This window comes from Ruditapes philippinarum, unplaced genomic scaffold (genome assembly GCF_026571515.1).
Source record: "Ruditapes philippinarum isolate M1 unplaced genomic scaffold, ASM2657151v2 ctg12297_1_1_1_1, whole genome shotgun sequence".
NCBI lineage: Eukaryota > Metazoa > Mollusca > Bivalvia > Venerida > Veneridae > Ruditapes > Ruditapes philippinarum.
In genome coordinates this window covers 2,286-15,898 of record NW_026859264.1, presented here as the reverse complement: position 1 = coordinate 15,898, position 13,613 = coordinate 2,286, and the positions used below count along the sequence as shown (strand labels likewise).

The following is a 13,613-nucleotide window of genomic DNA, read 5'->3' as shown; positions in this document are numbered from 1 at the left end:
TGCCATCTACATCAATTGCTAGGCATTTTTTGGTATGACACGTTTCCAATATTTGTGAACACACATTGCCAGTGCCTTGCACATCATCAATAAGTACCTCATTCATTGCAGGACCATGCCCAAAAATGACCAAGCAAATTATACATGCAACATATTGTAAATCTAACATTACCTTCAATTTATTAAACCACTAACAAGAGCACCGCTAGGCGGAGCATTATATGCCCAAAAGTACTTTAACTGTAGGTTGATAAATGCTCGAGTTTTTGAGCGAAAACTGTTTTCAGTTTAAAGGTGATAGTAACCTTGATCTTTGACTGTGTGACCCCAAAATCAATAGGGGTCTTCTACCCAATATGGTCAATGATCCTATGAAGTTTAAATACTGTGGACCAAATGGAACTAAAGTTATGCTGCAGAAACCATTATCAGTTTTAGGGTAATAGTGACCTTGACCTTTGACTTTGTGACCCCAAAATCAATAGGGGTCTTCTACCAAATATTGACAATCATCCTATGAAGTTTGAATACAGTGGGCCAAATGGAACTTAAATTATGCTCCTGAAACCATTTTCAGTATTTAGCTAATAGTGACTTTGACCTTGTGACCCAAAATCAATTGGGGTCTTCTACCCAAAATGGACAATCATCCTATGAAGTTTGAAAACTATGGGCCAAATGGAACTTAAGTTATGCTCCGGAAACCATTTTCAGTTTTACTGTAATAGTGAAGTTATGCTCTGGAAACCATTTTCAGTTTATTGTAATAGTGACCTTGACCTTTGACCTTGTGACCCCAAAATCAATAGGGGTCTTGTACACAATATGGGCAATCATCCTATGAAGTTTGAATACTGTGGGGCAAATGGAACTTAAGTAAAGCTCCGGAAACCATTTTTAGTTTAACGGTAATAGTGACCTTGACCTTTGACCTTGTGACCCCAAAATCAATAGGGGTCTTCTACCCAATATGGACAATCATCCTATGAAGTTTGAAAACTGTGGGCCAAAGGGAACTCAAGTTATGATCCAGAAACCATTTTCAGTTTAACGGTAATAGTGACCTTTGACCTTGTGACCCCAAAATCAATAGGGGTCTTCTACCCAATATGGGTAATCATCCTATGAAGTTTGAAAACTGTGGGCCAAATGGAACTTAAGTTATGCTGGGAAACCAAGTTGCTAAGGGACGGATGGACACCAGGGGGTATAACATAATATGCCCGAAATTCTTTCGAGCATATAAAAATGTGAGGCGCTGGAAATAAGAACGAAAACAAATCGGACGCAATTTAGCTTAATGCAATTTAGTTTAACAATCAGAATCAACATAATATATCCAAATCCGTGATTTTATTGCTTGATAAAATCACTGTTTGTTGTTCAGATGCACAACATTATATCACTCTGGCTTCGTCCTCGTGTTATAGTCCTCCCATCTGAACTCCAAACAGTGGTTTTATTAAGCAATGAAATCAGTGTGGGATATATTAGAGTTTGATACATACGGAATTCTACATAACTAGAGTTGCAATAATAAATCATTTATGTTCATTTTTTACGACAGCCATACTTTACCCTTGCATATCATTACACTTAAAAAAGAATTAAAAAAAAAAATTTCCTCAACTGGGATTTGAACTCCAGACCTCTCACTCACTAAGCGAACACGTTACCCCTGTACCACAGAGAAGTTTTACAAATAATGACGGAATAACATCAAGTCATTCTAAATTTAGAACTTACATTGCATTTCGGGTTTGTAATCCTTATTAATTTCGAGGTATTTTGTTCAGGATAAACATGTTGTTTAAAATTGAAGTAAATAATTTAGCGAAAATCTTCTCGCCCAAACAGTCTGACATGTAAAATCTATATATTCCACTACTCGGTTTGTGTAGTATTCGGTAATCGATATCGCTAAAAATAGTATTTTCAGTGATAAAATCATATTCATCCGCATAATTTGTGATTGTGCATATATTGACAATTCTATAAGCCAACGCTATTTTTAAACTTTTAATCCGTTGTAATTTGTTGGATACTTGTAACAAAATAAAAATATTTCTTTCTTTTAAATCGCTAGTTTAAAGCTGTTTTGAGAACTACTTGTTGTTAGGTTTGTCATAAACTTCTGTGTCAGAGATTGAATGTCCGCTTTGTATATACTTATTTTCGATCAGAAAATACAGTAAAACAATATTAGAAATATTCGACTATTCGGGAATTATTTTGCTTGAATATAGATGTGCCTGTCTTTGACCATCTTTACGCAGTGATCTCCCCTGAATTTTTCGGCGTTAGTGTTACATATAAAGGGAAGTAACCCCTTCAAAAAAGTGGACTACTTTCGGCATATGCAATTAACAACATTAGACTCTGAAATTTCGCTACCATTATTTGTTTGGTCTGACGACCCAAACAAATAAAAACTGATTTGAACAAATAAATTGTGCTAGTGAAATGTCTTTTTGGCTAGTGAATATTCCAATCTGGTAGTCCAACCAGCCTAGTAGATTCATATCCTAATTTCTTACACTGAATTCATATCTGATAAATTCACTAAATAAAACACTGAAAAATTCCTCTAAAATCAGCAAAGTGAAAGGTTACAACAAAACCAGTAAAGTCATTCATAAATTAATAAAAACCAAGTATAACCACATGAGTGATATTCCTGTCCTGAGTTCATTTAGTCCTTTAAGTGTTTCACACCTAACAATTATCTATGTACAATTTTTATGACTGGATAAAAGAAATTCCCAAAGAATATTTTGCACCTTATATAAAATTCACAATTTGAGTAAAACAATTGATTGGTTTCCAATTTGACTGGCTTCATTCCCAAAGCAGGCAAAAAAACACTGGCATTCTGCTAAAGTGATCAAAAAGAACATATTGAATAAATTTGTCATGATCTTGACCTCCAAATGACTGTGACTGTTCAATGACTGAATTCTGTTGATATTTTCTTAACTGTCATTTATTACTGGAAATGATTAATACTTGGACAAAAAAAAGAAGTGAGGCCTACATTGTAAGTCATACTTATTAGAATATACAGAATATACAGATTAAAAATTTCTTTAATTTTTCTTTTAAAAAATTTGTTTTAAACCTGCATTATGGTAATAGAAACCAAAAACATCTAATTATGTTATGACAAATTTAAAATCCATTTACTATACTGGTAATATTTCTTAAACCAGAACAGATATTTACTTGAAACTAAAGCAAGCTCAGATGACGCAAAATTCTACAATTCCTTTGAATTATGACAGAATTATGCCCCTTTTTTGACTTAGAATTTAGGTTAAAGTTTTTGTAATACCTATAATATTTTCAAAGTCCATTGACATATATCTTTGAAACTTTGCACACTTGTTCAGCATCATGACCCCAACCTGTTGAAAGGGGGAGGTTACTGTATCAAGCATTTTGACATAATTATGCCCCTTTTTGGACTTAGAATTTACATGAAAGTTTTTGTTATACTTCAAATATTTTCAAAGTCCATTGACATATGGCTTTGAAACAAATTGAAATTTTATACTCTTCTTTCACAGCATAATAGGACTCTCTTCAAGTCCTATATCTGTAATAGGGATTTAAAGAAAAAGTTTACCCTTTCCTTTACTAAGAAAATTTTTCATTATCAAGGCTTTTTACTATCAAGCACCAAGAATAGTCGAGCGTTGCTGTCCTACCGACAGCCTCTTGTTTTTCATGGATTTACTTAAAATTAAACATTATCAACAAATTATCAACACCAACTATATATATACTTTATTTTAAATTTTCATCTTTCTTACTATACATATTAAATAAAATTACTGGTATATTCGAAAATTGGTATTTTTTGACCAGTAGATGAGCCTTATTGATTTTGGGGACCTGGGGTCAAAGATCAAGGTTGCATTCACCTTGTAGTTAAAAAGGTTTCCTATCAATAACTTGACAAGCTATGGGCTTTGAGCCCTCCAATTTTGAAGGTGCATTGGTATTGACCAGTAAATGACCCCTAATGATTTTTGGGTCAGGGGAACAAAGGTCAAGGTTGCATTGACCTTGTATTTCATAATGGTCAAATTGACCTTGTATGTAAAGACTGTTTCTGACCAATAACTCAACAACTCAAGTTGCCTTGGTTGTTATTTTTTATTAATTTAAAAATCCTTTTGGTATACACATTTCAATGTCTTATGTAATATAACAACTTGGCTGTCATTAATGAAGCCTACATGATTCATAAAATTTATGCATATATTATTTGATAACATTTGAAATAACTTTGTCATAAATTGCTGCACACAACCTTTGCGGTCACAATAACCTAGTGACTAGTCATGACCAGTAATTAACCCTCATTGATTTTTTGGTCAATAGGTCAAAAGTCAGTCATAATTAACTGATCACATGACTAACTGACTGCCGATAGGTGGCAGATGTGTTTACAAACATATTTTGTTTTGATTAGGCATGGGCTTGTATAAGTATTGAGAAGTGGCATATTTTTTTTTCAGAGATTGCTACTGGTATGGCCATCCAAAATGTTCTTAGGTCAAGGGAAGCTTCTAACCTTGATAGAAATCCTGTCTCTCCAGACTCTCCTGTCGCACAGCTGAGCTCCATGGACACTTCCCCCCAACAGGTCACACAAAAGGACAGCTCACCTTTCCCTCCCCCCAACAGGTTACTCAGCGTCCAAGCTCACCTTTTACCTCCCCCCAACAGGTTATTCAGCGTCCAAGCTCACCTTTCCCTCCCCCCAACAGGTTACTCAGCGTTCAAGCTCACCTTTCCCTCCCGCCAACAGGTTACTCAGCGTCCAAGCTCACCTTTCCCTCCCCCCAACTGGTTACTCAGCGTCCAAGCTCACCTTTCCCTATCCCCCAACTGGTCAATGAGAGTTTAAGCTCACCTTTGCCTCCCCCTCAACAGGTCAATCAGAGTATGAGCTCACCTTTCTCTAACCCCCAACTGGTCAGTCTGACTCCCAGCTCACCTTTCCAACAGGTCACTCAGAGCCCTTTCTCCCCTTACCCACCCCAACAGGTCACACCATCACTGAGCCATTTTTCAACTTATCCAGCCCAACAGGTCACAAATTTAAATAACTCTAACGTGTCGGTCTCTGAGAGTTTGGGCTCCTCTCATCCCCAGATGGTCACAATGGACTCCCAAAACCCTGGTGATTCTTTTATTGAAAAGAATTACTGGGGTTCCCCAGTGAGACCGAGAGCAACGTACCCATATAATTCTGAAGAGTCTTCCGTTCACTTAAATGGAGCATTTTCCACCCTGTATGGCTCCCCCAGCAAGTGTCACAGCTGTTGTGACAGAGTGGACGCTCTGGAGAGGCAGGTTACAGTCATTCAAGAATCTATGGACAAACTGATTAAGAAAAAGGTATCCCGAATCACTTTGTCTTTTTTCATTCTTATTGTTTTCTCTTTGATATTTTTTTTATTTATGTCAGTTATTAACTTAAGACAAAAAATATTTATGAACAGTGAGTCACAATTTATCAGTCTCAAAAGAAACATTGATATCTAACTGCCAGACGTCCCCAAAGTTAAAAAATGTGTCAGACATTCAGTCTGACATACAATGGAAATCTGCCAGGCCAAATTTTTATTTTTTTCGCCATAGAAATTGGCACAGTCCGTTCAGCATATTTTCATCTCGTCCATGTTGTACAACAACCATTCATGATCCTGCTTCTATTTGTCATTTAAGTTTCTCTCAGGTCTATTGTTTTCATCCTGTTACTGCTGTTCTGCATAGACGTAAATTTTCGTTTTTTTTCCCCCAGGTTTGGTATCTTTTAACGCTGTCATTTAGTATACATGCTATTTTGATAAAAGCTGGACAGTCAGACTGAATAAAGAATAATCTGACCAAATCCAAATTTATCAGACAATATTGTCCGTCGGACCGACATATTTCAGGAAGTCTGAACTGCAGTGATTTAAACTGTTCATTCGTAAATAAGGCGTTTTTAATGGTCGGTCTATTTATGCCAAGACACCCCAAGATACCCTACCCCAAGACCACTCATAGACACTTTTACAGACATGTATAATACCTCTTAATTTTACATTTTTACGGGAGGTAACTATGCGATTTCACATTAACACATTGAATCTCTCTTTATTTATTTCCCTGTACTTTTTTTTAATGTAAGATTATAAATATATACTTTTTTGTGCAAAATAGTTTACAACAATGAAATAATGCCAATGTTGCTGGATTTGGGTGTAGCGCAAGTTTAATCCTGCAACATGTCATTTTATGAGTGACACATTTTTCTTGCCTGATTATTAAATCGATCATATTCTGTTACATAATATTGATCTTTTTTATTTCATCTGCCCCACATTTCATTAGATTAACAGATTAACATGCATATAGTCTTGTTGTTTTTGTAAAGTTAATTTTAATCAAAATATTTTTTTTTATAATAAAGAGCATATCAATAGATACTTTTAAAGTGCTGACAGTTCTAAGTCCATACATATTTGTCATATAAATGTATAATAACACTTTCCCAATTTACACAATATATAAGTTTTTTGGGGTGTCTTGGGGTAGTCCTGGGACTTAAAATGTGTATCTATCTGTCCCAGAGTGTGTCTTGGGTTGTCTTGGGGTAAAGAGACCGCCCCTTTTTTAGATGATAAATTTAGATATTTTATTTTCAAAATCTGTGCATAAATGTACAAGTCAATTTTACAAAATGAAGGAAAATTCAAGCAGCATGATGGAACTTCTGTGTCAACATGTTAATGAATTATAAATCTTTTCATGAACTGACAATTTCTACCGAAAAGGGAATGACTGGCTATGCTCAATTGACCTTTTCGAAAACCTAGCTAAACACCGTTTTCCAGTAAGTTACATAGCTCTGGGGAATTACACCAAATGAAGTACATAACACAGTTACATGATATTTCTATTTTTCTATCATAATGTTTTACCCTTTAAAGTAATAAAAATTGATGTATTTGAAAATAATCAATATTCCTTTAATATCTATTGCAAATTAAAAAAAAAATGAATAGTTTATAATGAAAATTGATAAAATTAAAACAGACGTAGAGGAATCTTCCATAATAAATACGGTTATTTTCTGCATAAACTTGTGTATTTACTTTATTTTTTGTATGGAATTATTCAAACAATGATATTTAATTATTTCTTATAAAGAAATAAGTGTTTTATTTCAATTTAATTTTAAAAAAGGCTGAAAAAATCGGGTTCACTAAATGATTACACTCCATTAGGTGAATTCCCCAGAGCTATGTACAGAAAGTACTGGAAAACGGCGTTTTAAAAAGCTTAGGGATTAGGGATAGCATCATATTTAAACCAGTAAGTTCTAACAAGATCATGATTTGCAATAATATATATTATTTGCGCAACTCTTGATTTCCAACATCTTGAAGTCTAATGGTCATACATCTCTTAACACCTATTTATAAATCATGTGTGATTTCTACTCTAGTCAAAACTATAATTACTGATTCAAACTTTTCCAGGAAAACTGGAGGAATTGGAAACATTGCAATTAAAAAATAATTTATATTAATTTTAATAATATGATCCTGTTTTCAGAAAAACAAAGATGTAGGAAACAGTCAGTCAGACACTAGTAATCAAACTATGAATGCTGGGTATACAAAGGTATAATGTGCTTTATTGATTCTATATACTTAACTGAAAATGAGCCAGTGATTTTTCTGCTTAATAACAGACTCCCAAAAAGGGCCTCTTCCCAATTGAAATTTTCTTAAAAATCATGCAGTTTTCCCAAATATCTGAACTAAAACCTGCTTTTATACTTCCCAAATTATCAATTTTAACGATAATTTTTCCAAAAATCAAGAGGATAAGGCCTCTTCCCAATTAAGTGAGAAAAATTACTGTGAGCATTTAAATTAATCCTTTTAAATGAGTTACAAGAGTGACAACTCCTTAACAGAAACATGTAAATTTAAATTACTTTTGAGGGAAAAAAAACCAAAGGCTAGCTATTGTAATTGTGCCGGGAGCATTCAGATTTACCCTTGTCAGGTCCGTCCGTCCTACTGTCTGCTGTTTTTTTGTGTTGCACGTAGATCAAAAAGTATTTGACCAAGAGTCATTTAACTTTATAGAAAAATTGATCAACATGTGTTGTTGTGCACCTGCATATTTTGGTGTGGATATTATTTAGTATTTTTAGCTCGACTATTCAATATGTAGAGCTATTGTAGTCACCCGATTGTCGGCGTCTGCGTTCAGACGTCCGTGTGGGCGAGTGGTAACCACTTATGTTAAAGTTTTTGTAATACCTCAAATATTTTCAAAGGTCATTGTCTTTGAAACTTTGCAAACTATTCATCATCATGATCCCAACCTGTAGACAGGAGGAAACTGTATCAAACATTTTGACATAATTATGCCCCTTTTTGACTTAAAATTTAGTTATTGTTATACCTGAAATATTTTCAAAGTCCATTGACATGGCTTTGGAACAAGTAGAAATTTTATACTCTTCCTTGAGAGCATAATAAATAGGACTCTCTCCAAGGCATGGATTTAAAGAAAAATTTTACCCTTTTCTTTACTTAGAAAATTTTACATTATCAAGGCTTACATATTATATCATAAATAATTTTGTGTGTATGGTAATTTGATATTTGTGATGTTTAAAGGTGCATAAGGATAACAACTTATGAAGCTAAAATGAATTTGTGAAATGTAGTGCTTCTCAGAATAATAGTACATGCATAGTATATCTACAACATACATTTTTTCAGGACATGTTGCTTAAAGAAATTGAAAATATGGGGTTGAGCCAGGCAATTAGTCACATAATGGTGACACTGTTCACCACAGATGAACTCGTGAAATCATCGGTAATGGGGGTAAAAAATCAGAGGTCATCCGCTGTGGGGCTTGATCCCATCAGAAGAACACTGCTGGAGTGTAAGTTTACACACAAATTTTAAGTTTTTTATGACATTTCACATAGTGAATACCATGGGCTCCAGGCATCCAGTCTTGGCCAGGATGGATTGTTACTAAACTAGACAGAAATGGATGACACAATCAGTGCAAGTGTCATGTCCATTTATACAAACACCTGTTTACACTAAAAAGAAGCATGTTTAAAAAAAAATTGTACACTGGTCTAAAGATTTTTTAAAAATCTTAAGATGTTGACCATTGATCAACATAAGAACTGTTTAAATAGCAAACATGTAGACCTTGAGTGAGCTCTTTAAACAATTAAAATACACTCTAAGTATAATTCTTCAAATTGGTTTATGCATCATTATCACCAGCTGTACGGTCCAAACGGCAAAGCCTTCATTTAATGTGTTTGGAGCTGAATATTTTGTTACAAAATTTTTCTTTATAAAAAAGGAATTTTATGGAAAAAAAATCTTTTATGCAATTACCTGTTGGGCATCCAAAAGCATTTAAAAAATCAAAGTCACTAGTAATATAATCTGCATCCAGGATATACATTTATACATATATATGACTTAATATTTTGAATAGATTATGAAAATTTCTTTAATCTTTTAAATTGCCACAATATTGAGAAAAATAAATTATTGTTTATCTTTTCAGCTATTATAAAGGAGAAATTTGGAGTAACTACCACAGCAATAAGATCTGTGATGAGAAACAGAAAAAAAATAGTTAAAATGAGAAACTTCATCAATAATGACAATGAATAGTTCTTACATGATATATACGCACATAGGATTTATTTTTATGCCCCCCTTCAAAGAAGATGGGGTATATTGTTTTGCTAATGTCTGTCTGTCGGTAGACCAAATGGTTTCCCCGGATTATCTTTAAAATTGTTTATCACAAAGTCGTCATATTTCACATAGTGATTGGTCATAACTAGTAGATGACCCTATTGATTTTGGGGTCAAAGGTCAAGGTCAAAGGTGCTTTAAAGGTCAGAATTAAGTATAATTCTTCATTTTGGTTTATGTGTCATTTTTATATCTTATTATCCCCTGCCGAAAAATTTCGGCGGAGGATATAGAAATAGTCTCCGTCCGTCTGACCTTCCGTCCATCCGTCCGACATTTTTGTCCGGTGCATATCTCTAAAAGTATTTGAGTTATCAACTTGAAACTTCATAGGTGGATAATCCTCATTGAGGAGGAGTGCATTGCACAAGAATGATAACTCTACCTTGCATGATTTTTGAGTTATTGCCCTTTGTTATTTTTCAAAATTGATTTTTGTCCAGAGCATAACTCCAAAAGCCTATGAGATATTAACATGAAACTTCATAGGTCCATAGATCTCACTCAGGAGGTGTGCAGTGCACAAGAATGATAACTCTACCCTTCATAATTTTTGAGTTATTGCCCATTGTTATTTTTCATACCTAATTTTTCACCTGAGTGGAGCATAACTCAAAAAGTGTTTGAGATATCAACATGAAATGTCATAGGTGGATAGATCTTATTGAGGAGGAATGTTGTGCGCAAGAATGATAACTCTTCCCTATACAATTTTTGAGTTATTGCCCTTTTTTTCATGCTATTTTGTCCAGAGCTTATCTCAAAAAGTATTTGAGGTATCAACTTGAAACTTCATAGGTGGATGGATCTCATTGAGGAGGAGTGCAGTGCTTAAGAATGATAACTCTACCCAGCATTATTTTTGAGTTATTGCCCTTTGTTATTTTTCAAAATTAATTTTTGTCCAGAGCATAACTCAAAGAGCCTTTGAGATATCAAAATGAAACTTCATAGGTGCATAGATCTCACTCAGGAAGTGTGCACTGCACAAGAATGATAACTCTACCTTTTATAATTTTTGAGTTATTGCCCTTTGTTCTTTTTCATACTTAATTTTTCAATTCAATTTTTTTCTCAAAAGTATTTGAGGTATCAACTTGAAACTTCATAGGTGGATAGATTTTACTGAGGAGGGATGCAGCACACAAGAATGATAACCTACCCTGCATTATTTTTCAGTAATTGCCCTTTGTTATTTTCAGCCATCAGTATTCACATAGGTTTCAAATCTGTAATCACTATAGCCATCAGTTTTCATTACCAAAAGACCTCTTAAAATGGAATTATTCGGCTCTACTACATATACATTCTTCCAATGAGCAAACACATTCGGCGGGGGATGGCCATGTTGACATGGCTCTTGTTATCTTGAAAACTGTTTATTACAAATTCTTCATATATCACATATTGAATTGTCATATCTATTTGATGACCCCTATTGATTTTGGGGTAACTAGGATACAAGGTCACAGGTTCCTTTATCACAAAGACTTCGTATTTCACACATTGATTGGTCATAAAAGTAGATGTCCCCAATTGACATTGGGATTACTATGTCAAAGGTAAAGGTCAAAGGGGTCTTAATGTTACAATTGTTTTTGCTCATTATCATAAAAATTATTTATCACAAAGTCTTTATATTTTACATATTGAATAGCCAAATGAAGTACATGACCCTATTGATTTTGGGATCACAGTTCAAAGGTTAAGGCCACAGGGGCTTTAAATGTAAATATGGTTTTTGCTTATTACTTTGAAAACTTTTTATCACAAAGTCTTAATATTTCACATATTGATTAGTCATTGGGTCACTAGATCAAAGGTCAAGGTCTCTATATTTCATATATTGATTGGTTATAACTAGTAGGTCATTATCTTTCTTTTTTACATTAATGTACATAAATGTACACTTCCAGGTACCCATTTGTTGCAAGTTTCAAAATTACCAATAGTGTGAGTCAATGGCTAGAAAGGGGGCATTATTGTGTTGTTCGACATTTCTTGTTTATTATTGTGTAACAGTTATATGAAATTTTATTTCATCGATTACCCTTTAAAGATCCTGTATGTTGTTATTAATGATGTTACCACACTTAAGTGAAACTTTATATATAAAGGATATTTTTTAACACGTAAATTTTTATTTTATGGTTAAAAACAAGTTAAAAAGAACTTTTATTTTTTAAAACACGATTAAACACATAATTTACGCTTGACCTCTGATTTTTACGCCCATAACAGATGATGTCATAAGTTCATCTGTGGTGAACTGTGAGTGTCAACATAATATGGTTAATTGCTTCCAAAAATGCCAATGATGCTTTGTTTTAAAAATAAAAACAAATCTAGTTGAAGAAAAAAACCAAAAGACAGATTATTAATGCTGCCTCGGCCTGGTACTGGCTTATGCTAAAATTTAAGCTTGCTATCTCATTTGCTGTTACCTAATTTTAGATGTTTTACTAGAGTTTTTCTAGTTTGCTTAATTCAGTAAATTCATGTTGTTTTCATAATCATTTTTATTTGTAACAGAATATGTATTTTAGCTTAGTATCGTAAGTAACTACATGAATATTGTACCTAAAACGGAATGAGATGCTCTGGAACAAATGAGCCGTGTCATGACAAAACCAACATAGTGGGTTTGCAACCAGCATGGATCCAGACCAGCCTGCGCATCCGTGCAGTCTGATCAGGATCCATGCTCTTCGTTATCAGTTTCGGTACTTGCAATATGGTTTATAAACGAACAGCATGGATCCTGATCAGATGCACAGGCTGGTCTGGATCCATGCTGGTCGCAAACCCACTATGTTGGTTTTGTCATGACACAGCTCAAATATTCTGCAGCGGCTACTTGTAACATTTGGTTTGGCAGAGATGTGAAGAATGCCTCATTCTATGTATATGTAGCTCTTGTTTGAAAAATAATACAAGAATATTATACAAATATGACTTTTGTGTAATGAAAAAAATAATATTAACAGAGGCGATATATATTGTATATCAGCATACATTCAAATATGAAATCAAGTTGAATTTAGTACTAATTAACAAATATTCTACAGCGGCTACTTTAATTGGTTTGGCAAAGAATTCATGCATGCCACATTCTATGTATACGCAGCTCTTGTTTGATAAAATGTTCATAACAGAATAAAATGAGTATGAAATCAAATCGAATTTAGTACTAAATTTTTAGTCCTATATTAACAATTAATAAAAATCAATATATGCCAATGAAATGTCAAATGGGATAGAACAATAATATCTGTAATTTGTTGCAGTTCAGATCAGAATATTTGTCCCTTGAGTACCTGTCAATTGGGCATCATCAGGGCTTACCAACGAAAATTATTCCACTCACAACACCCAATTTTTTTAGGGATGAATATTCTATTCCAAGCTGCACATATATTGATATTTTTAGATCACCTGTCACATAGTGACAAGGTGAGCTTCTGTGATCGCTTTTTGTTTGGCGTCCGGCCGTAAACTTTTACTTTTAATGACATCTCCTCATAAACCACTAAGCCAATTTCATCTAAAATTAACAGGAATGTTCCTTCGGTGGTCACCTTTAAAAATTGTTCAAAAAATTTAATTCCATGCAGTACTCTGGTAACCATGGCAACCGAAAGAAAAAAATTTAAATAACTTCTGACCCAATGAGCTAGAGCTTAGATGTTTAGCATGAAACATCTTATGAGTGTATACCAAGTTAATTCAAATATTAAAAGCCCTTGGGTTACAATTGGCCCTGCCAGAGGGGATGAGGGGGAAGGAGTCATT

The 13,613-nt window shown here is 34.0% G+C and overlaps 1 protein-coding gene across 1 annotated transcript; it reads left to right on the top strand.

Moving 5' to 3' along the window:
* Window positions 1-4,619: 4,619 nt before the first annotated feature.
* Window positions 4,620-13,303, top strand: LOC132755879 (uncharacterized). The gene is made up of 4 exons (XM_060746811.1): window positions 4,620-5,409; window positions 7,618-7,686; window positions 8,805-8,973; window positions 9,625-13,303. Exons 1-4 carry the CDS (start codon window positions 4,954-4,956, stop codon window positions 9,732-9,734), a joined length of 804 nt encoding a protein of 267 aa, XP_060602794.1. The 5' UTR covers window positions 4,620-4,953; the 3' UTR covers window positions 9,735-13,303.
* Window positions 13,304-13,613: the final 310 nt, after the last annotated feature.